This window comes from Cryptomeria japonica, chromosome 8, assembly GCF_030272615.1.
Source record: "Cryptomeria japonica chromosome 8, Sugi_1.0, whole genome shotgun sequence".
Taxonomy (NCBI): domain Eukaryota; kingdom Viridiplantae; phylum Streptophyta; class Pinopsida; order Cupressales; family Cupressaceae; genus Cryptomeria; species Cryptomeria japonica.
Genome location: NC_081412.1, coordinates 444,980,317 through 445,004,869, shown reverse-complemented (window position 1 = coordinate 445,004,869; position 24,553 = coordinate 444,980,317). Strand labels below are relative to the sequence as shown.

At 34.3% G+C, this 24,553-nt stretch overlaps 1 protein-coding gene across 5 annotated transcripts; it reads left to right on the top strand.

Annotated features, from left to right (window-relative positions):
* Positions 1-3,931: 3,931 nt before the first annotated feature.
* On the top strand, positions 3,932-20,431 carry LOC131052404 (uncharacterized). Of its 5 annotated transcripts, none has more exons than XR_009107346.2 (5): positions 3,932-4,263; positions 4,483-4,539; positions 14,182-14,307; positions 14,791-14,865; positions 16,057-16,297. XR_009107346.2 is itself a non-coding variant. In XM_059209902.1 (5 exons), exons 1-4 carry the CDS (start codon positions 4,323-4,325, stop codon positions 14,805-14,807), a joined length of 492 nt encoding a protein of 163 aa, XP_059065885.1. In that variant the 5' UTR covers positions 3,932-4,322; the 3' UTR covers positions 14,808-14,865; positions 19,965-20,431. The 5 variants fall into 5 exon arrangements, 3 of the variants coding, with proteins under 3 accessions (XP_059065885.1, XP_059065884.1, XP_059065886.1); XM_059209902.1 differs by lacking the exon at positions 16,057-16,297 and adding exons at positions 7,596-7,727; positions 19,965-20,431 and having other exon boundaries at positions 3,932-4,539; XM_059209901.1 differs by adding an exon at positions 7,596-7,727 and having other exon boundaries at positions 3,932-4,539; positions 16,057-16,421.
* The last annotated feature ends 4,122 nt before the right edge of the window (positions 20,432-24,553 follow it).

The window sequence follows — 24,553 nt, the reverse complement described above, 5'->3', positions numbered from 1 at the left end:
TTTTTCTTTCATAAGCCCTTCATGCAATCTATCTTGAATCTATGTGGTAAAATAATACAATTCATTGGACTGGGGATGTTGAATCTTTATTAACATCCTCATAAGATCTATTGGCATCTTTTACCTCCCACGGTCCATCCCCAAAACTTGGCAAAGAGCATAGTACGTTTTTACAAAATAATGTTCAAATGTTACCAAGTCAAAGGGCTCCTTTTCTATGTTCAAAATGTAGTTCTTCCCCATTTGATACATCTTCTTTCTATAGTGGGGGATTTCTTGTTCCTTATAAAAATATTTTTTGATGCCATACTTTGTTTCTAATCCTCTCAAGTCAATTGGCTTGAGAGCACTTTTATTTAAATCAAAATATTGAATGATGGCATCCTTGGCTACAACAACTAAAATATGCCCATCTGCCATCCTCATAGTCATGCTTTCAGGATGATAATTCTTATTCAATTACTTGATCAATAATGGTTCTACAAAAATGATTGGGACAACTAGCTTGGCTACATCTAAATTCCAACAATTTGAAACAGTGTTGGCTTGTCTCTATTGCCATGGAAATAGTAGAAGATGTCCCACCCTTTGTCAGTAGTGATGGCATCTCTACATTTGGAGCTCTTGTCTGAAAAGACATTCTTGTAAGCCTCCTGCATGGTCGACCAGCTCCAGGAGATCTTGATGCAAGCCCCTTGCATCTCTCCTTTTCTTCTTCTCCATTTCTTCTAACCTCTACTCAACTTCCTTGGCCAGTTCTTCTACACTGTTAGCCAAAATTGATACAGTAGAGCCTTATGCAAGCTTCTCTTATTGAGTGGATGGAGGATTTTTAGTGGCAAGAGGGCCTTCCTCAACAATTGGGGCTTGTTCAGTAGATGAGGAAGCAATTTCTTAGTAGGGGCCTTCCTCCACTTTGGCTTTCGTGTTTCTTCTTGGGAAGGAAGGTCAGACTCAGCAGTGAGTGATTCTTGCTTAGAGGACAAGGTGGTAGACTTCTTGGTGGGAGCCCTCCTTCTTTTTGGTTTGTGGGGCTTTTTCCTGAGTAGAGGTATTGGGCTCGTCAACTTGTGGCTCCTACTCAGAGGATAGGGTGGTGGCCTTTTCTGGTCCCATTTTCCTCTTTGGCTTAGAGGATCTTTCTTGGGCAAGCTGGCTTAATTTTGCACTAGGAGGGGTTTGCTCAATAGAGAGGGGTTTAGGTTCAACAACCGGCTCATTCAAAATTGCAGGAGCTAGGTGAATTACTACAAGAGGAGTGGTGTGGGTAATTTTAGGGGCGCAAAGGCTTCTACTTTCTCAGGAGTCCTCTCAGTGGCTGGAGAGGTGGTCTCCTTCATTGGGGATGCCATCACTACAATCTAGGGCAACAAATTACAGTTCTATTTCAAGTACAAACCCTACACGACTCCCCAATTCTTCCACAAAAGGCACAAATAAATGGGCTTGGCAATCACTTACTTGATTTTTTGAAGCCTCTTGGATGCAATTTGAAGCTTTGGGGGTTTCTCTAAATCACCTTGAATTACTCTTCAATCACTCTTTGAATGCAGGGTGTGTGATTAAACTACAAAATTTGGTTTTATTGATCGTAGGAAGGCTACCATTAATTCCTATGTGCAGGCTCGACAAGTTGGTGGCCTTGGAATTCAAAGTCCACCTTTGATTTGAGAATGGACGGTCGTGATCAAATCCTTGACCTCCTTGACTACTGACATTGTGCCTTAAAATTTCTCCTTCGCAACCTTTGATTTTTTTTTATATTCTAAAGTCTTATTTTTAATAATTTTCACCACCTTGGGCCTCACATTTTCATGTGTCATTTCCCCCTGCGGGATAACAGGGCCTCACATTTTCACCATTTGGCTACCCCATGGGGTTACTTTTCCTTCATTCTCCTTGCTGCAGGGTAGCGAGGCTACCGACTCTTTCATTATTTTCCTCATCCCGCTACCCCATGGCGCTATCATATTCTTTGCATTTGGCTTGCGGGGTAGCAAGGGCTACCTTTTCTTTGCTATCTCTCTTCATCCCGCTAGACCGCATCATGATCACTTTTTTCATTTTTGGCTAATGGAGTGGCAGGGTGATCACTTTACTCTTATCCTGCTAGCCCGTGGTGTAATTTTCTTCTTACTTTTGCCCTTGCGAGGTCGCAAGGCCACCAAATTAACTTAGCACACATGAAACCCTGCCAACCTGCATCATGTCTTCTTAGACCTTTTGACCCCTGTGGGGTGAAGTTTTCTTTGTTCTTAAAGACTCATCCCGCTATTTCGTGGGATGATTTCTCTCTTTTCCTTCATAGCTATATGGGGTCGTGGGGCAACCCATCTCTTCTTTCATTGGCCTCATCCCGCTAGCCCGCGATCATATTTTTATTGCTATCCCAATCACATGGGGTGGCGAGATGACTAACTTCACTGCGCCTTGTGTGCATCTCGCTATCTCGTGGCATAAACTTGCTTTGAAAAGAATTTGTGCGAGTTAATGTTTTTTCTTTGCTAGCACGTATCTTGCTATCTCATAGTGCTTCATTAGGTGTAAAATGGACCTTTTGGGGTAATTAAAAAGGACATAAGACTCGAACCTCGCCATCTCGTTGAACCTCAAGCGGTCTTAAGCCGTCACTTAAGTGACAATTTTAACACGTGGTCATTGTGTTAAGGGTAAAGGGGTCGTGAGACTCATAAGCGCTAGGACAATTAAGACTTAGGAACATACGCAAAATAATAAAATTCAACCCCCCTGCTAAAAGGCAATCGACCTGACATAAAGAACCTAGCACATGGGGCCAGTCAAATGTACGATTAAAAACCCTCCCACAGACAACTTAAAAACTTGCAACCTACTACAGCCGGTCAACGACGGATAAGAAAGATAAGAAGGGTATTTTCACTAAGGCACATAGAACTTTAAATCCTATCAAAATTTCAGAAAAACCCTAACCCTAGGGGACTTGGGAGTCAAAATGGGGCAAAATTTTTACACTCCTAACATGATCGTTGACCTTATTTTCCATATGTTGACAGGTATAGCAGACTACTGCACTACGCCCACGTCGACTGCATGGGTTACTGACGCCATTGCATGGATGGGATGCAAGACTTTATGTGGAGGCTCTATAGGACGTGCCAGAGATGGGTCAAGGATCATTATTACTTGGTGTACATGTAGACTCAATGTTGGCTGATGGGACGCACAGTTCATGTGATTGACCAGTATCTCTCACATTGCGTTATGAGACAATTTGGGCTCCATTAAGAAAACCTTATATTTAATATATAAATTAAAATTATATGTATAAATTTCATATAATTTGTTTTATAGATATTGATGTGATCCACTAGAAACATTAATATCAAGCTTTGTTACTACCAGTAGAGCATTTCTTTTGTCACATATAAATTTGGCTGCAAATTTAATTTTCTTTATCTTCATCACCACTTGTTTCATTCTTTTCGTCAATACACGAGTTTACAATTATCTTAAAATTATTAATTATAATTGTCTAACCTAATGGAAAATTATTTAATTAAAACATTTGAAATAATTATATAATTTAAGATAATTAATAATTAAGATTACAATCATAATATAATTGATTAAAATATTTATGGATATTTTAGAATTATTTTAAATTTTGAAATAACAATTGATAACTTGAAAAACTGTTTTATATATATTGAAACCCTAAAAATAAATAATTAATAATAAAATAATCGATATATAATATCAATTTCATTTCTAATTGTAACTTAATTTTAACTCTAATTTATAACATTAAATCTTGTTTAAACTAATTAAACATATTCTAAATAATAATAATTATTCTAATCTAATTAAAAATTATATAATTGTAATTATAACTTAATTTTAAAATTTTACTAATAAACTATAATAATAAACTTAATTTTTTTGGGAAAACTGAGAGAGAGCCACTAGTGAACATTGCCCAAAAATCCCTGCCAACTGCAATGCACTCAGAAAACGAAGACCAAGTTGAAAATAAATGTAGTGTCGAGTGGGAATGGAATTTGTACTCCAAGTGCAGATTCAATCCATTGTGAATCGATTTCCAAACGATTTCAGACGTTCAGAGGAGCGTGCCCTAACGGCACTCAAGCGCAGATTCAATTCACGACGTGCCCTAACGGCACTCAAATTACAATGCCCGTTGCAAAAAGCAGATCGTGTTACCGTTGGAAAAAGCAGGATTTCACTTCTTTTAAAAGGAGATATACTAGAGAAGCAGGGCAGATTGTATTGTTCTTTCAATTTTTTTGGTTTTCTTTTTAAGTTTAATTTTTTTTGGCGTGGCCATGCCTCTGAGTATTGCTTTCCTGAGTTTTAGTTTGGAATTTTTACTTTTTATACTCAGATGTTTTCATTTTCTTTCTGGGTTTGAATTGCAATTTTTTGTTTTGATATTTTGTGAATTTCTTTTCTGTGGGTTGTCATTCTTAATGGGCATGGAGGTAGGCAGCAGCAAGAATTCTTCTTTCTGGAGTGACTTATTGGAGTTATGGACAGAAAATGGTCAGTATATCTTATACTCTGCTCTCTTGTTTTTTCTTTCATTTTGAAGAATTTATATGTTTTAACTTTTAAGTAGTTCATTTACATGGGAATTTGGTGTATATTATATTATTGAATTTTTCCATCCATTCAGTTGAACGGCATAAATATTTCTTCTCTCCATCCTCTTTGGATTCTTCATAGGATTTGAAATTGTTAGGGTAGGGTAGTATCAGGAAAAATACATAGGTATTCTAAAAGGAAAAATAGATAAATACACTTATGTGAAGTTATGAGTTCAGCAATAAGAAAATTTATGCATTCAAATTCAAACACGTATGTATTTTGTACCAAATAAGATTCATGTATCCTGTTTTAAATAGAATATATGCATTTCTACTCGCATTGTACATTGTATTTAGTTCTGAGCAAAATCAATAGAGTTGAGAATAAATTGCAAACTGTAAAATGATGTATCATAGATAAGCTTGTTCTTCCAATTAGAGAAACCCTGTGCATATTATTATTGGCAGAATAGTCACGGAAGATTTGTCAGGAGCCCTCTTCGGCATACGTTTTCGGAAGATTTGTCAGGAGCCCTCTTCGGCATACGTTTTCGGAAGATTTGTAGAAGCCCTCTTCGGCAGACGTTTTCGGAAGATTTGTCAGGATCAGTAATTTAACTTTTCAGGTTTTTAGAGCTAATTTATGTGCTTCTGGAGTAGTAATTTTAATATATTACCAGATTCGATGTCGTTCACTAATTTATGTGAAATTTTACTTCTAAAATTTCAGCTATGATGGGTTTCACTTGAGTAATTGAAAAACGAATTTGATTGGACTCAAATGTATACTCATGTCTCGTGTTCTGACTGTGTAGTCTCCCTGACCATCTTTATCAATGCTACAGTTGTCTATGTTGTTTGAAGCAAAGTGGTATGAAGCCATTTTTTCGTGTAGTGAGTAAGCCAAGTTGAATTTGAGGTTCTTGATGTGGACTTAAATCAATTTTGTCAATTGTGCGCTTGTTTTCTTGAAGGTATCAGTGATTTGCTCGGTGCATTTCCTGCAGTACTTGTTTACTTGTTTTATTTGTGCTTCTTCATTCTCCATTTTTTTAATTGGATATTTCGAATTCTCACTCGTCTACTTTATGCGTAAGGGCTTCCTCTGTTTTCTTGTTCAGTCTAAGTCGCATCTCCCTCGGTCTCCATTTGATCCTCAGTTTTCCTTATTTGTCTCTGTCTGACTTGTTCTTGTTCTATTTCTGCCATGAAGACACTAGGTTTTGTGTGGTAAGTATTTTGGCTCTTGCTGAGGCTATTGTGCAGAGGCTTAGCAATCTTGCTATCCTATTTGATGGATGCATTGGATGTATGATCATACACTTAAGATCCAAGACTGTTTTGGTTTTGGTTGAGATTCTTGTGCCCTCTTTTGCTGATTTTGGGTATTCAGTAAAAGAGGAATAGCTGGGTTTCCTCGTTAGCACCTGTATGCAAGGAATTCAGTGGACAAAATTGTGGTGAGAATGCTTATTTTGAGACTGTTACATAGCATAAAAACTTTATTTTATAGATTTTTTTAATATGTTCCATGGCCATGTTGTGGCGAAAGCAAAATAGATGATAAATTGGGTCTCTATAAACAAATTTGACCGACAAGAAAGGTGTCCCTGCCATCAAATTTACATGGCATGTATTAATATAATAATATATTTCCTCTGTTTTCTAAGATAGACATTCTTACCCAAAATCCAGTACAACTACTTATGTTTCCGGTCACTTGGGAGAAATTTTTATTCCCTTCTCATCAGTCACAATTGTGAGATTTCTGCAGAATTGAAATGAGAATGCAAAGGTAGAGGCATTTATCCTACATTGTAGTACGCTGTTCCATTCTAGCATATACAATGTCCAAACTTTTACATCCTTAAATAAATACATCTATAGGTGAAAGCAGTTATCCCCTTCCTGTGAATACTTGGTTGCAGTAAATGTAATTCTTGACCTCTGGAATATCATGCAATGCTACACCCTATTTTAGTAAGCTAATGGTTGATCTTGACAGTTTGTGTTACATGTTAAATGTGGGAGGGTGATAAATATACATATTACCCTATGTTTTTTTATAGTATTCTGAATCCAAATATTGCAAAATTAAAATGCAAGGAATGATAACTGTAGTACCCCTACCCTAATCTACTTCTAACCTTGGTTTAATCTTGATTTGTTAATCGTAATATTATGTTATAGTCAGATGTTGATTTTACGCATAGCTATTGATGTGGTTCTCACACTAGTTTTATGCTAGTTGTTTAGTGTTCTTATTTCATGGTATTCATCGAGCTAACACATTCATTAAGTTATTATATATGTATGCATGTATGATCGTTGGTTGCAGGAGATTTCAGGTACGAAGTCGCATGAGTGCGAGGTTCGTCGTCACCTGGTTTTGCAGGTTTGATCATACCTTTTAATCCTTAGAGTTGGATTAGGTGGTCGTAAGACCCTAGTTGACCTTCGTCGTGCTCAAGTGAGCATCGCCAGTCGTCGTCGGTAATCCCCTTCCTGTTTGGGTTTGCGAGTCGTCTGTTTGGTTGGCTTTCTCGATTTGCGTGCCTGGTGTGTTTGGTTAAATGATTAATTACTCTTTAGTAATTTTATTTATTAAATATATGAGTTTGTGCATTGAGGATTAATGGATTAAATTAATCAGGTATTCGTTATGCGATTCTCGTTGTTAATGAATTGCCTATGTTAAATTGGAAGTAAATCTGATTAAATGTTTGTTTTCGAATATTTAATGCATTTTATTTATGCTGTTGAAAAAGAAAGTTTTATATTTTATCGCAATAGATTTAATTGCATTATGTTGGATTATTATATCGAAAGGTTAAATTTGATTAGATGAGAAATCGAATTTTGAATTGAAAAGGCAAGTTAATTTGTTGTGTTTGTGAGAAAGGATTAATTTTGTGAATTATTTATAAATAAAGTTTTTTTTTTTTTAATTTCCAAAATAGAAATTTTGGGTCAACTCTTCCATATATAACCTAAATTTGGGAAAAATGGAAGGATGGACATTTTTGGAGGATTTTTGGTTGAGAAGGATTTTGGAGATGAATTGGAGGATTTTGTGGAAGAAGGAGGATTTGGGAGCTGGAGATTTGGATTCCTCGTCAGATCTTGCCAGGAATGCGAGATCAGGTAGGGTTTGTTATCCATTTGGTTTTTCTTAATTTTTATGGGGTTTGCTGTTCTAAGAGGAAATGTTGTAAAACCCATATCTCCAAGTTTAGGAAAATGGATTTCTGGTATGTGAATCGAAATATGGAATTCGAACCCATTTATTGTTATTCTGGTTTTTGCAAACTAAAACGAACTGTGTTAAAAGAAAATATATATGTTTTTTTTATGGAACTGTGCGTTCGTTTTTGGTTCGGACTGTGTTTCAATGGAAAATGAAAACATTTTTTTTTTTTTATTATTATCGAACTGTGTGTTCGAAGAGGATTTTTAATGCTTGTTTTCGAACTGGGCGTTTTTATTTATGTCAGACTGGGCGAAAAATTTAATAAACCCCACTGGGCGGGTGCGTTGTTTTTAGCACGGTTTGGGTCGGGGTTTGGGAGAGCGGGGAGCGGAGCTCCACCCGCTCCCCTCCCCTTCCCCGCTCGCCCCCCCCACCGTCTTCTCCGTTCCTTTGCTCGTGCTCGCAGTTTGTTGGGGGCTGCGGCCCACGGCGGTGGCCGCAGGGGCCGCGGTGGCCGCAGGGCGCCGCGGCACCTGCGAGCACCACCGTGGGCGCCGCCTGCGGAACTTACCCTGCGGCGAGGGTTAGGGCACGGCCCGCCCTCGCCACATTTTTTAAAATGCATTTCTTTTTAATAAAAGAACATAGATTCATTTAAATACGTTTTTGTTTTAAACGTAATTTTAAAAAAAAACGTAGTTTGTTTTAAACGTTGTTTTAACTGCATTTTCAATGTATTTTTTTTGTATTAAAAAAAAATAAAAAAGAAACATATGATATTTATATCAGTTTAATGAGAGTTGTTTTAATGTTAAGTTTAATTAGTTGCGTAATTTGATTAAGGAGCATAAAAATGATAAATGTTAAATTGGTATTGAGTAATTTTAAAATGGAGTTTATGGATTAAGTATTATTCAACTTCATTTCGTGATTGATGCCTCCTTTTAATTAAGTTCTTCAACTGTTATCTCGCAATTGAATATTGTTGTTTTTATTCTTATCATTTGTGTAATTGTAAAGTAGTGAAGTATTATCGTTGGACATTAGAAACTTAACGATATGCATTGGAAATTATGAATTTGTAGAGGTCGGTTTTAGACCAGTATGTTAATGACGCTTGCTTGGAGATTAAATATCTTATTTTAATTGTTTAATGGTTGTCTGAATTTGATTAATATGAATTTGGTTTAAAAACTCTTTATGGCTTAATTAGCCTGTTCGATGCTTTGAACCTTAGGAGTTAGAAAACCAAGAACAACTTATCCCTTGATGAGGTAGATAACTGTAAGCTGTTTTAGATCTTGTAGAAAACTTGATCGACTTGTAATGATTAAATCAATTTGAGAAGATATTGCCTTTTTGATTATCGCCCTTGCGAGTTTAATTTCTGTATTCGCCTTTAATTATGAAATGGCATGTTTTGCTTTGTTTAAAAGGACCCTGTCGTATGGATGATTTGGTGTTCCTGTTTCAGTCCTCGATTTCGAGTTGACAATTGTATTGTGGTAGTGTCGTTTTAATCATATCCTCTTTGAGTGAGTCGAATAATGATTCGTGGTTAACCTTAGTTGTCAGGTCTCTAGTTAGAGTACCGTCAGTAAGTGTTCATCCTTGAGTCGTGTTCGACCAGATGATTGTTTCTCTCTTCTTGAACTCCGTTCCTTTGACCATGTGTATTCCTTGGTTTTGAGTTCGTCCGAGTTTAGTCTAGTGTCGTATGGGAAAGTGGCTTTCGATTGGGGGCCGCGCCCAAAGTGGCTGCTGGGTAACCCGTCGAAAGTGAGTCTAATAAGTGATAACCTAAATAGATTAGAATGTAATTTATAAATAAGATAATGTGCCTCACACATGGGACGAATGCTATCATAGATTCGACATGCTGTGAGAAGCCCTGAAATGGCAAACCATCTTCCTTGTCTTCACGAGAGGATGTGTGGGTCCACATGAGGCTTGGATGGGCCGGAAGTTCGGATTAGGTTGCCAGGGTTACCAGTGTATGGGCCGAGACCTATGAAGACTTGCCATGGTATCCATACCAGGTTGTGTGATGACACTTGTCCCTACGTTCGCTAGTGTGTTGTCGTTTTGTCCTGTTTTGAGTACCCTTGTGAGTCGTCCTTTGTCGCTGCCCTTGTGAGTGTCGGTTTCATGTTAGACCTTGGGTGGTGATGGCTCAGTTTTATGGATGCTCTCTTGGACCTTTTGTATTAGCTTGGATTATGTTCGGCTGGATCCTGTTCTTTTTAAGGATCGTTTATGTATTATTGACCGATGTGGTCGTTTGTATATTGCTTATGTATCGCCTTGATGGCTGGATAGTACTTGGTGTAACCTCTTGTACTCTTAACCTTATTATTTATCAGAGGGGTCTTGCAGTTGAGCAGACCCGGAGATGTAGCCCTTTAGGGGTGAACTCCGAGATCATTATGGTGTTATGTGGTGTATTCTCTTATGTTTCCTTTATTTAGCTTTATCATGTATGATTAATTTATGTAAAATGGTTAAGTGGATAATTGGAATTAACTATTAATGCTTATATTCATTTCTTCCTGGAATGCCATGTGGATCGAATGCATAATTGGTTGAGATGCGGTTTATCGTAATGCATGTGTGAAATCGACCTTTTAATGCAATAAGTTGGAATATGGAATAATGTATCTTAGAGTAATGAATTATACTCAGTTGTTGCTAAGGAAATTTAATATGCTTGGTAAGATCTCTTATGTTATGATGAAATCCTAGTGAAATAGAATGTTAGATGTATGGTTTGTAATTTTAAATGAAAAGCTTGAATGAAGATTATGAATGGAACTTAATGATGCATCTTGCTTGTGATTTATGTTTCCATCCTTTAAAAGAAATTATCCTGATTGTGAATTATCCCGTTATTAAGATATTCAGCTTTTGGATTAATTGTGTGAGTAAAGTGTATTGTGAAAATTTAAGTAATCTCGTTGGGAAACTCTTTAGGAGTTAGTTGAAGTCTTCCGCTATGTAATCTGAATCTTTGATATCTTGTTGCATCTTATGTGTTGTAACTTTAAAAAAAAAAATTGCACTCTATTCTTGTGTTTTGGCTTAATCCCTTCGGGGTTTCCTGGCGGGGCATTACAATAACTATAGAGTGTATTTTGCAAGTAGTTATCTTATTGTTCTTCAAAGAAATAATATAAATGACTAAATAAACAAATAAGGGATTATTCAACCAAATCCCCTGTAACTGAAGATGGAATCATTCAAAAGAGGGAGGTTTTCAGCTTGAGAATAGGATTTATTGATGAGAATTCCCCAACAATAAACTTCCAATGATTTATTTTAGTATGTGTTCTTTTGACTTCATGTCGATCCACAATCTTTGGATGTGGGTGTGACCTTATAGAATACCCATGTATTTATGTATTTTTCCTTATAGAATACCTATTTATTTATGTATTTATTCTACTACGAAATTTCCAATATGCTCAGGGTTTCACAATCCTATTATATAGTTAGCTCGTAAGCTTATTATTGGTAGAATAGCTGTGGAAGATTTGTCAGGAGCCCTTTTCAGCAGACATTTTGGTAGTAATTCTTATTAATTTTATATAGGATTAGTCTGCACCTTATACGTATAGCTGGGTTTCCTTGTTAGCATCAGTATGCAAGGAATTCAGTGGACAAAATTGTGGTCAGAATGTTTATTTTGAGACTTTTACATAGTACAAAAACTTTATTTTATAGATTTTTTTTTAATATGTTTCATGGTCATGTGGCAAAAGCGAAAAAATAGGAGCCCTTTTCAGCAGACATTTTGGTAGTAATTCTTATTAATTCTATATAGGATTAGTCTGCACCTTATAGGTATAGCTGGGTTTCCTTGTTAGCATCAGTATGCAAGGAATTCAGTGGACAAAATTGTGGTCAGAATGTTTATTTTGAGACTTTTACATAGTATAAAAACTTGATTTTATAGATTTTTTTTTAATATGTTTCATGGTCATGTGGCAAAAGCGAAATGGATGATAAATAGGGACAAATAGGGTCCCTGTAAACAAATTTCACTGATATTAATTTTTATACATTACATATATTAATTTTTATAATATGTTTTCTCTTTTCTAAGATAGACATGCTTACCCAAAAGCCGGTACAGAGCAACTTCTGTTTCGCTGTCACTTGGGAGAGCTTTCTCTTCCCTTCTCATCCGTCACAATTATGAGATTTCTACAGAATTGAAATGAGAATATATAAATATATAAATAAAGGTAGAGGCAAATATATTAATAGACCTCTGTACCTTTACTTCAGATATACAGAACAGGCCTCTCTACCTTAATCTAGTTCTGCATTATTGGAAAAAATGAGCATTTTACTAGCAGTGATGGGACGGTGCCACCCCCTTCTTCCTTTAATGCGATTCGACTCCACTTGCAGATTTTTGGTGGCATCCATAAAGGGGTGCGATGGAATGCCTCTCTGATCACCCTACGTTCCTTCCTTGCGAGTACAAAGAGTAGCAGTCCTATCTCCTAGTTTGTTTTCATCAAGAGACATTGGCTAAACAGGCTAAATTAATGCTACTTTGGAAGCTTTTCTCAACCGCTGGTTTCGAATGAATATTCACCTGCTTACACGATGAGATTATTAAGTTGTTTTTTGTGCCTAAGACTCCCAACCTTTCAAATACTCTACCTCAGTGGCAGATATAGGTGCTAAAAAAGAGTAGCAGTCCTATCTCCTAGTTTGTTTTCATCAAGAGACATTGGCTAAACAGGCTAAATTAATGCTACTCTGGAAGCTTTTCTCAACCGCCGGTTCCGAATGAATATTCACCTGCTTACATGATGAGATCATTAAGTTGTTTCTTGTGCCTAAGATTCACAACCTTTCAAATACTCAACCTCACTGGCAGATATAGGTGCTAAAAAAAATGGTGGTGCATTGTGGAGGCGAACTATATTTTGTTGAGCAGCAAGGATCACACTGAAATATTCAACGCAATATTGGTTTGGTGCGTAGGCTGTGACGACATCACAGGGATGTAAGTTCTTTTAGGAAAATGAAAGGAAAGATGCTTATAGAGCATTCTCTGCAACTTTGTGTGTGCCATGAGGCAAGACCATTCTGGTTATCAATCTAAATTTCTGGGGACCGAGTCACCTAGGCTACAATTTTTTAGGCCTAAAATTTGAACTTAACCTTGAAGGATTCAAAAACACTGAAATAATACTAGGAGTTCATTTTGTAAAAAACAAAATCGTATAGTTCTATGCTAATTAAATCTGTAATAAGAATAGTAATCCTCCAAGTTTTACATACTTAAATTTATTCTACATTCGATCCTCATTCTATATATTTTACTCACCAATTGGAAAATATGGTTGTACCTCAATCCAAAATTGAACGATTGTTGCACCCAAAGATCCCAACAGTTGGAAAGGAAAATTTGTGTGGTTATTGTTCCAGCATCTGCAACAATTTACTTTGACTGGGTAGGGCACTTGTCATGCCCCAAAACCAAAGAATTTCAAAATGGCCACTATTAGTTAAACCGAAACATACTGAGGGATAATTTTGCAAAGAAAAAAACGTATAGAGGAACAAATGCCCAGCATAATGGTGTATGGGAAATTAAATTGCAGATGGTTTAAAAATAACAATAATGATGGTTGCAGCCTTTTTTCTTTCTGTATTGATAGTTTAGAATGACCCAACAAAGTAAACCCTTTGGGAATTCGTTAGATTTAAAAAAAATAAAAAAATACCAAACTATAAAGAAATAGGGGAATGATTTCAATTCAGCCAAGCCATGTGTCTCCAGGCACAACTGAAGGTAGTCATTTGGTTTGGCTTACTTAAATATGATGAATGACATGCTACTACTCAGGTCGGCCTGGAACATAGAAACATAGCCTTGAATTTATATATTATTATTATTATTATTATTTTACAGGAATTCGTTAGATTTAAAAAAAATAAAAAAATACCAAACTATAAAGAAATAGGGGAATGATTTCAATTCAGCCAAGCCATGTGTCTGCAGGCACAACTGAAGGTAGTCATTTGGTTTGGCTTACTTAAATATGATGAATGACATGCTACTACTCAGGTTGGCCTGGAACATAGAAACATAGCCTTGAATTTATTTATTTCTTGTTTAATTGTAGTTTGCCTGTTTATATATTATTATTATTGTTTTTACAGGCAGCAAACCAACGTTTCTCTCTTTGTTTTTCTTTCCATGAACTTAGTAATTCTTGCTATCATTAATGTATGTCTGAATATATTTCACCATAACTACCAGGTTTATAAGTTTGTTGTTCGCATTGTTTGCTTGCAAATATGCATTACTATTTATATATGTTGCACTTAAAATTGTAGCATTTGGAGTTCTGTGCTTTCAAATCCTCATTTCAAAATCTTTTGCAGCTAAGATATTTGGAATTTTCAACAATTTGCTGGGATTTTTGGGAGGTAGATCCCCTAAAAAAATGCAGCATCACCATACGTGGAACAAATCTTCTTCAGTAGATGATCCAGAAAGATGGTCCAAAGGTATTCGTACTTTAAACACTGGAATTTCCAAACAGTATCTTTGGATTTATAGACAACCCTGCATTATGGACATTTCAAGTTTCAATTAGCCGAAGCTCTTCCATACATTTTAATAGGATTCAAATGTTTTTACTTTTTATCTAAGATCAATTTGAACTTTCAGCAGAGGCATTAATGGATAGAAAAGTAGATGGTACTGTTAATTAATAGCTTTAGCTAGACAAAATCGACAAATTACAAAGATCTAAATGCAAGAGGGTAGAAATAAATTTGTAGATAATGATTGAGAGCTCAAATGACTATTTGTTGAACTAAATTATCTGAATTGAGTTAGTAATTTTAGTTAGATATGGTGGCATTGTCTACATCACTTTCAGTTTGAAACATGAAATTTGACATCCTCTACATATTATCTAGCAATCAATTAATTTAACACTTAAAAGACATTATATATCAACTATGAAATATTTTTTCTCTGAACAGGGCAGAGCCAGAGGTGATTGACTCTGCTTGACCCCACCAATACTTTCACCATATCTTGGTCACCATGCCGTCAAGGTAAGCTTATTTCTTGGTTCTATCATCCATGCATGGTGAGATTTCATGTTCTTTTAAATGTATTGGGTTTTTATATTGGTCTCTGTCTTCTCTTCAATCTGTTGGGTTTTGTAAATGAGTTTCTATTTTGCAATGCTCTTTCTGCATGACTTTATTCTTTTGTGTTTTCAATGTTGCTCGATGCTTTAATCACTGGCATGTCATCATCGTCATTGTAATTGATTCTTATACATTCTCAAAACCCTCAACATAATTCATGCTTCAAAATTCATGATTAAGTTATCTTTGTGTGCATTTGGGTCGATTGCTGCATTCCCGACATAGCCTTTTCGCCAAATCCATTTTGTGCATATACCGAAATTAGTTTATTTTATTTCTTTAATTTTGAAGCATTATGAGCTGTATCTTGACTACTTCTGCATTTTCTATGCATGTCAATTTTGTTATCTCTGTGTAACAGGGGGCTTGTGTGCATGAATGGTGTGCTACCCCTTTTATTTTATTTTCACAGTTTGCATGTATACAACTTGCGGATTTCTCTGTCCTTTGTGTTTTGCACCCCTTTTATATAAATATTTTGGATAACTTATTTATGCTCTGCATCTTGCGTGCATGGTTACCAAACATTTGTAACCTTAACATCTGACAAAATGATTACAATAGATTATCAAAATAGAAGTCTGGCAACTACAACAACCAACAGGCAAGATCACTAGAAACAATGCCATAGAAAATCATTCAGAAATTTAGATAGTATTGGTATTTCTAAGGTTATTCTTGCCTCGCTTAGAACCTGGATATTATTGGACAAAGAGTAAGAGTATCTCAATAGTTATGTTTCTAAATATTTCATTGTTATAGCCATCTCCTATGGTTTTTTCATTCTGTCTAGATTATCATTTAGAAACATAACTATTGATTAGAGAATATTTTGTCTAGACTATCATTTTGTAAAATTGGATATCAGAATTACAAAGATTTATAATCTGTTTTTTTTTTTTTTAGTTTTTGAAGGTTTTGGTCTATGTAAAAGATTCTGCAACACTATTTATTTATTTTCATTAAATTCATTTACTGAATCTTCTTATGTCAGTTTTATTTTAATAGTAAAATATTTAATTATTGTATATTACATTGACAGAAATTGATCTAAATTTCAACCATAGTTGATGTTGAGTGTTTGACTTGCAGTGTCTAGAAATGTTTGAAGGCTTGAATGGGTAGCTGCTGCAGTCAAATAATGAATGTAATATTTAAAATGTTAGGAATCTTGAATGATGAATGTAATATTTAAAATGTTCGGAATCTTGAATGGGTAGCTGCTGCAGTCAAATAATGAATGTAATATTTAAAATGGTAGGAATCTTGAATGGGCTGCTGAATGCAACATTTAATATTTAAAATTGAAGAAAACGTTGCACTTTTGAATCAATTGTTGAAACCGGTATTTGTAAACAGATTTGTTGTTTAATGCCAAATTTTTATCTGGAAGGGGTTGAATTGGCCCCCTTCCCAAGACTCTGGGGAATGGTTATTGACCATGACCATTCTAATCAGTCTAGTGTCTCTGTTAATTTTTATATTATTTTTTATTGCACAAAATTTAGCATTTTTTTTTTTTTTAATTTCATTACATCTAATGATTAGGCTGTAACATTGTAAGAATTGTGGTGTAATTGTGTTTGAACATTGATTTACTTATTGTCTATTGAAGCATGATTTTGAAATTTGGGATTAACTTATATTTGATCAAGTTTGATATTTACAGTTCATGTTTAGATTTTGACACTTTGGCATTCACTTTGATTGTATTTAATGTTTATATGGAGTGTGCATTTGAGCTTTGGCATGCATTAGTGGTTTGTTTGAAGAATCTTTTAAACTTTGACATCCAGTGCTTGTGAAGTGTGTTTGAACATTGATTCACTTATTGTTTATCGAAGCATGCACGTTTAGAGTTTGACACTTTGGCTTTCACTTTGTTTGCATCTATTGCTCATATGAAGTGTGTATTCGAGCTTTGATATATATTAATTGTTTGTTTAAATTGACTTTCAAACCTGGTTGGTTATTGGCCATGACCATTCTTTTCAGTCTAGTGTCTGTGTTAATTTTTATATTATTTTTTATTGCATAAAATTTGGCATTTTTTATTTTTATTTTTTCATTACATCTAATGGTTAGGCTGTAACATTGTAAGAATTGTAGTGTAATTGTGTTTAAACATTGATTTACTTATTGTCTATTGAATCATCGTTTTGAAATTTGGGATTAACTTTTATATTTGATCAAGTTTGATATTTATAGTTCATGTTTAGATTTTGACACTTTGGCATTCACTTTGATTGTATTTAATGTTTATATGGAGTGTGTATTTGAGCTTTGACATGCATTAGTTGTTTGTTTAAAGTAACTTTTAAACTTTGACATCCACTACTTGTGAAGTGCGTGTTTGAACATTGATTCACTTATTGTTTATTGAAGCATGCATGTTTAGATTTTGACACTTTGGCTTTCACTTTGTTTGCATCTATTGCTTATATGAAGTGTGTATTTGAGCTTTGACATATATTAATTGTTTAAATTGACTTTCAAACTTGTTTGTTTAATCTGTTTTGGCATCCACAAATGCATGTGTTTGGATATTGACTCTCTTTTTGTTTATTGAAGCGTGGTTTGTATTTTGGAATTGATTTATATTCACTTTCATACCTGTTTGTTTAGTGTGGTTCATTGTGGCATCCACTACTTGTGAAGTGTGTTGATTTACTTATTGTTTATTGAAGCATGTCTATGAACATTCAACAAAATTTGTGTCAAGTGTGTTTGAAGTTTTCACATAAATATTGTGTACTTCATTTGTGGTTGAACTAATTTTTTGTGTTGTTTTTCTAAATTTTGGCATTTACTCTATGTATGTTGAACTTTAAGTTTACTTCATGTGCAGTTGAACCAACTTTTTGTGGTGTGTGTTTATATTTGAAGTTTTCACATTCACATTGTGTGTACTTCATTTGTGATTTAACTAATTTTTTGTGATGTTTTTCTAAACTTTGGCATTTACTTTGTGTATGTTGAACTTCAAGTTTAATTCATGTGTAGGTGAACCAACTTTGTGTGGTGCTTGTTTATATTTAAACTTCCACTTTTACTTTTAGTAAAAAGCTTTCTAACTTTAGCATTCACTTATGTGTGAGGTGTGTATGTTGAACTTTAAGTTTACTTCATGTGCAGTTGAACCAACTTTGTGTGGTGTGTGTTTTTATTTGAAGTCTTCACATTCACGTTGTGTGTACTTCATTTGTGATTGAACTATTTTTTTGTGATGTTTTTCTAAAGTTTGGCATTTACTTTGTATGTTGAACTTCAAGTTTACTTCATGTGTAGATGAACCAACTTTGTTTGGGCTTGTTTATATTTAAACTTCCATGTTCACTTTTAGTAAAAAGCTTTCTAACTTTAGCATTCACTTATGTGTGAGGTGTGTGTTTGAACAAACTGTGTAAAGAGACCTAACTTTGCATGAAGTGTCTTTGAACTTTTACATTTAGTTTGTGTAAAGAGTATGGTAAAATTTAACATTCACATAAGTGAATTTTTAAACATTAGCATTTTACTTTTTAGATGATTCAAGTGTGTGTTTGAATAGATTGTGTAAAATGAACAAATTTTGTGTGAAATGTGTTTGAACTTTGACAACCACTGCGCTATATTTGTACTTTGGCTTGTGTTTTCATTTTCACTTTCACTTTCTATGAAGAGTGTACTAAGTTTTGTCATTCACTTATGTTGCATGTTTGAAATATAGTGTGTGTGTGTTAAGATGTTTGAACTCAAGTGTTTACTTTTTATGTGGTTGAAGTAACATTTTGTCAAACGTGTTTACAACCACTTTGCTTATATTTATACTTTGGAATGTGCATGTGTTTGAATTTCCAATTTTATTTTGTATGAAGAGTGTACTACTTTGATATTCACTTATGTGCATTTGTGTTTGAATTTTAAATTTCACTTTGTATGAAGAGTGTGCTAACTTTGATATGTGAAGTTTATTTGAACTTTGACATTCACAATGTGTGTTTGTTTGTGTACTTTAACATGTCTAAACTCAATTGTTTATTTTGTGTTAAGAGTGTATTAACTTATGTTGCATTCATTTTGTGTGTGTTTTGTACCTTGACATGTTTAAACTTAACTTTAGTTTGTGTGTGGTTCATGTTTGAACTTAAGTGAAGTGTCTTTGAACTTTAGCATTCACTTTGGGTGTGTTTGTACCTTGGCATGTTTAAGCTTAGTTGTTTAGTTTGTGTGTGGTTTAAGTGATTTTTTGTGAAATAACATTTGAACAAACTCCATGTTTTAAAACAAATTTGCATGTTTAAGTTATGTGGTCAAACCCTAGCATGTCTTTGAACTTTAGCATTCACTTTGGGTGTGTTTGTACCTTGGCATGTTTAAGCTTAGTTGTTTAGTTTGTGTGTGGTTTAAGTGATTTTTTGTGAAATAACATTTGAACAAACTCCATGTTTTAAAACAAATTTGCATGTTTAAGTTATGTGGTCAAACCCTAGCATGTGTTCATTTTTTCGTTTGTGTGAATGTGTTGTAACCTTGAAATTCATTTTATGTGAATTTCGTGTGTTTTATAAAGTTAATTTTGACATTTGGTTTGTGTGTGTGTGTGTGTGTGTGTGTGAGAGAGAGAGAGAGAGAGAGAGAGAATAATCAATTTTATGTTTTTAAAAAGAGAGCACATAATCACTTTTATGTTTTTAAATCTAATTTTACATTCACTTTTGTATGAATTGTGTTAAAAAAGATTGGTATTTTCATTTGTGTGGTGTGTGTTTCTTTTGTGGCATGTGTGTGTGTTCAAATAAACTTGAGGGTTGATAGTTTTCAAAGCAAGAGATAACGTGAATGCATTATAATGCTCTCACATTTATGTGTATCTAGAAAATAAATAATAATATTAAATTATGTGAATTTTATTAATTTATGTAGAAAACAAATTATCTACATGCTTTATTTTTGTCTTTAAAACTAGATATTTTATTATTTGAAATTTATTAATTTATCCCATTTCTTTTGTGATGCAGGAGCATCCCCGGTTCACAACAATCTTGCATCAACCAAAAACATTTTCCTTTTTGTTTTGTTTGCAGTTTCGCTTTTCCTTTCTGTGTGTCCCGGTTTTGGCGCACCGGATCCTGTGGAGTTGGATTCTATTTGAAGACTTGATCATCTTTCTTGCTTTCAGACCGCATCACATTTAGATCACTTACCGACAAGATATCGCTACCGATTTTCATGACAGTTTCTTGTTATCAGTTGCTTGAGACCTATTTTAGTGATCTACCAAATCCCATTCCGAAGTTTGCAGAACCTTGAGCATTGATTTCGATGTTTCTTGGCGTGTGGCCGACCTTTTTCTGCGATTTGTAGTGACTTGCCAACAACCCTAGGGAAAAACACTAACCTAAGCCACTAAAAGTGGACTTTTTTTTGGTTGTTCGCAAAGGTTCACTTAGCATTATTAAATACTAATTATAATTAGTTGTTTTGATTAAGGAGTTAGATGTTATCATATAAAAACCACTTGGAACAAGCGGTAACCTTACTGCGCACTCTACTCCTTTTCCCAAGGGTATATTGACGCCACTACTAGCATAGCCAAAGTTCAATCTATCGTAGGATTGGTTTATGCATGTCTTCCAGTAGGCATATGGTAACACTGCTGTCATAACGCCTACCAAATGCGAGTACAAAGTATGGTCTAAGTTTACTAAAGCACTAAACCATCATTTTCACATGTGATTTAGATGCATTAAGGTATGTATTACGTAATTCCATGATGAAGGTAGGTTCCAAGTTACATAAGAGGGTCTATCATTATCTTATGTGAGTGTTCACACTGTTGCCCTAACTTAAACTATGGATAGTTAGGTTCAATTTCAATGTTTAATTTAGCATACATGGTCTAATAAGACTTACTAAGGCTTCCTTGTTAATAATTCGTTCATTTAGGAGGTCTAGATTAAATCCAAGTGTTATAGTATATTGTTGTCCTTAAGAGTTTAATCCATTTGTCTCATGTTTAATGATCATTGTTTATATTGAAAGAATCCCTTAATGATTCTATACATGTGGAAGCTCATATGGAGGATAAGGGGTTTCAGTTGATATAAGTGCCATTGCCGATTTCTAGTTTGAAGTTAATAATTTACTTTTCATAATAAAACCATATAAATGCATGCTTATGACTAACTTTAATTTGCAATAACCATACAAGGTAATATTTCTAATCAGTTACAACTTGCTGATTTGATAACATAAAAGAGTACAATGTAACTAGCATTCAATCCATTGAGATACTATAATCTGCATTATATCCTTCTAAACATCAAGTACCAATCCGGTTTCTCAAACTACTACAAGGCTCCAATATATTTACATTAATTCATCAACTGCTTAAACTTCAATATGAATTACAATACTAGAATCAAGTACAAGATTACATCTCATGTCCCTATACAAAAAGATGACCATAAGGTCAATGTTCTATGTCAAATACATAAATGAATATAGTACAATGCATAAAGATGAGAGGCATCCAAGAATAGCTACTCCAAGACTCCAAGAGATGAAAGAAGAACTCCAAGCCACAAACATGAAGAATGAACAACAACAAAAGGGAAAACCCAATGGCGACAAAGCTCCAACCACCCAACCAAATGTGGAACCAATACCCCCCGAGCTAGGAGATGTCACTGGGTCCACCAATATGCTCTAAATCGGGATGACATTCAATGAGAACTGACACAAACAAGCAATGCAATCAACATACTTAATCACACATAAAGTACAAATGCAAGTCAACAAAGACTACCAGAGACCTGAACAAACGTAACCAATAAATGCAACATATGAGACTCATGTAGGAGGAGTGTCATCACATGCCATAACAAATGAACCAAGGCATCTAGCCTGGGCATGTAGAGCCATCTCAACCTCTGAGAGTTTCGAGGGAGATTTGGCTTACCGTCTCCATGACCTTCTCATACTTGCTACGTGCATACGCTCACGGGCAAAGTCATGAGGCATCATAAGATTTCTTATCTAATTAATTTTCCTACCTACCCATTCCCATTAATTCATTTAGTTTGCACTTATTAATTATAGAAAATCCACGTGCGTCCGAAAGTCTGGATTTTATGCATCCTTAAAAGGAACCTCATGAAATCCAACTCTCGTGACTTTTGGCACGCAGGAGAGCCCACTCCCCTACATGGACTCAAATACTCAAGAGGCTCAGTATGAAAACCAAAGATCATGTGCATTCAAGCATAAACATATACATGCTCACAAAAAGTTTACTTGGTAGTAAAAGAATAACATGACACATAAGAAAGAACGAGCCTCTTGGACAAGATACTAATACCAATAAAAGACGAATTGCTGCAATTAAAATACATATCCAATAGTGTCTCCACACGTCCCTCCAATAGTCAATAGGCAACTACCTCGTGGCATGGGTCCTCACGAGGGTGCATAAGATGACATCATTAAACAACTCAAATTGTGATAGAAACACAATTTAAACTCAAAGTGAACAACAATTTACAACCAAAAAGGGCCTCTGGATAGCAAGATCCATTATGACACTAAGTGCGACATTAAAAGAGAAAGGTCAGCAAAAGTCATAGTGCTGCCCTGTGTATAACTTGGCTTCTAGTTTAAAAACAACCACATAAATACATATAACTCATCATGTAAGAATTGGAAATAAGAAGAATTGGAAATTATGAGAAAAGACATGTATTATAGCTGATTATGGAAGAAGAGAACAACAATTAAAACAAACTTGAATCAACTCAGATCTATGTGCAAAACATCACTAATCCGTCTGTCTTAACTTTCCAGTTTTGAGTTATTCTGGTTTAATCATTTGTTTTTAAGTTTCTACATTTTCTACATGTTGATAGTCTTCCAAATTCTTTCTTAAAATCTGTGTTTTCTTGTTTTCCAAACTTCATTTCATGTTTTTCATTATTTTTCTATATGCTACTAGTTTTCTATTTGTCTTTTTGTTTCGGAATATTAAATTGTCATATTTATAACTACTTAAATAATGTTTCTCAATCCACATTATAGTGTGCATTCACATATACATATAAATATATATTGTTGTTTTAGACTTGTCTCAGCCTTACCATGTAACTGTGGATTTAACTTTTTGTTAATCATTATTTAACTATTGGCAAAACACAATTTCTTTTTTTTTTGGCATATTGTATTATTCGGCTGTTGGGTGCTATACACCACCCATACCACGGGTCACAACAATATATAAACAAAAGAATCATGCAACATACATGGTAAATATATCTCTGTGTGTGTGTGTGTGAACATATATAAATCTCTTTGCTGAGTATAATAAAACACAACAGAGATTTATATATATGCATATATACGCAAATCTCTCTGCTGAAAAAACAACATACAACAGACAATAACATATAATAAATTTATATGTATTATTATCTTTCTTATATATATATATATATATATATATATATATATCTGTGTGTGTGTGTGTGTGTGTGTGTGTGTGTGTGAACATATATAAATCTCTTTGCTGAGTATAATAAAACACAACAGAGATTTATATATATGCATATATACGCAAATCTCTCTGCTGAAAAAACAACATACAACAGACAATAACATATAATAAATTTATATGTATTATTATCTTCTGCTGTTAGAAATTTAAAAGCAGATATAATAGTGCATTTAAGTTTTCCTGTAGATGCCATTAATCCCCAAATACATTTTTTGCATAAACAAAGAATTTCTGCCCAGAACTTTCAACAAGGGGACAATTGCAAAAAAAAATTTCTTTTTAAAAATGCACAATCTGGAAAGAAAATTTGCAATAATATTAATCCCAGTAAACACATAATATCATTTAATCTTAATCAAGAATTTGGGCAAGCAAAATATACATCCCGATTGCTCATTTTAAAACCCCGAAATAAATTTTAAATGAATATGATAAATCATTTCCCTTCCAACAACAAATTTCTTCATTCATTTTCAATTTCCAATCAATTTCTAAAATTCAAAAAGAAGAAAATAGGGAAGAATAAAAATTCCCCAACCTTTTCCAGAATTATGGGCAAAGTAATTGGTGATGGAGATGTAGAAAACTCTTCCAAATCCTCTTCCAACCAGCAATGCCTCTCAATCCAACAGTGAAGAATCAACAAATAAATCCCAATGATGGAATGACATAAATTCCTTGCTCAAAAATTTCAGTTGAAGAGAAATTTTTTTGCCAAAAAAAAAGATCCCCTTTAGAATGCACGAGAAAAAGTACCCCCCCTTGCGAAATTGCAAAAAGGCCCTAGCCTCCATTTTCTCCAATCAGATTGGAGAATTCAATATTTTTATATTTCATTCTCGTAAGTGGGATTTTTATCCTAAACAATTCATGGGAGAATGAAATTCATTTTCATTTCCAATTTTATTTTATGCATTTAACCTTTGCACTTTATTATTTTATTTTTCATGTTATTATTATTATATTAATATTTGCATGCTCACTATTTAATTTAATAAGTTATTATTATTATTCTTTGATCGGTAATTGGCCGAAGCCTGAATAGCTTTTGACTGGAGCTAT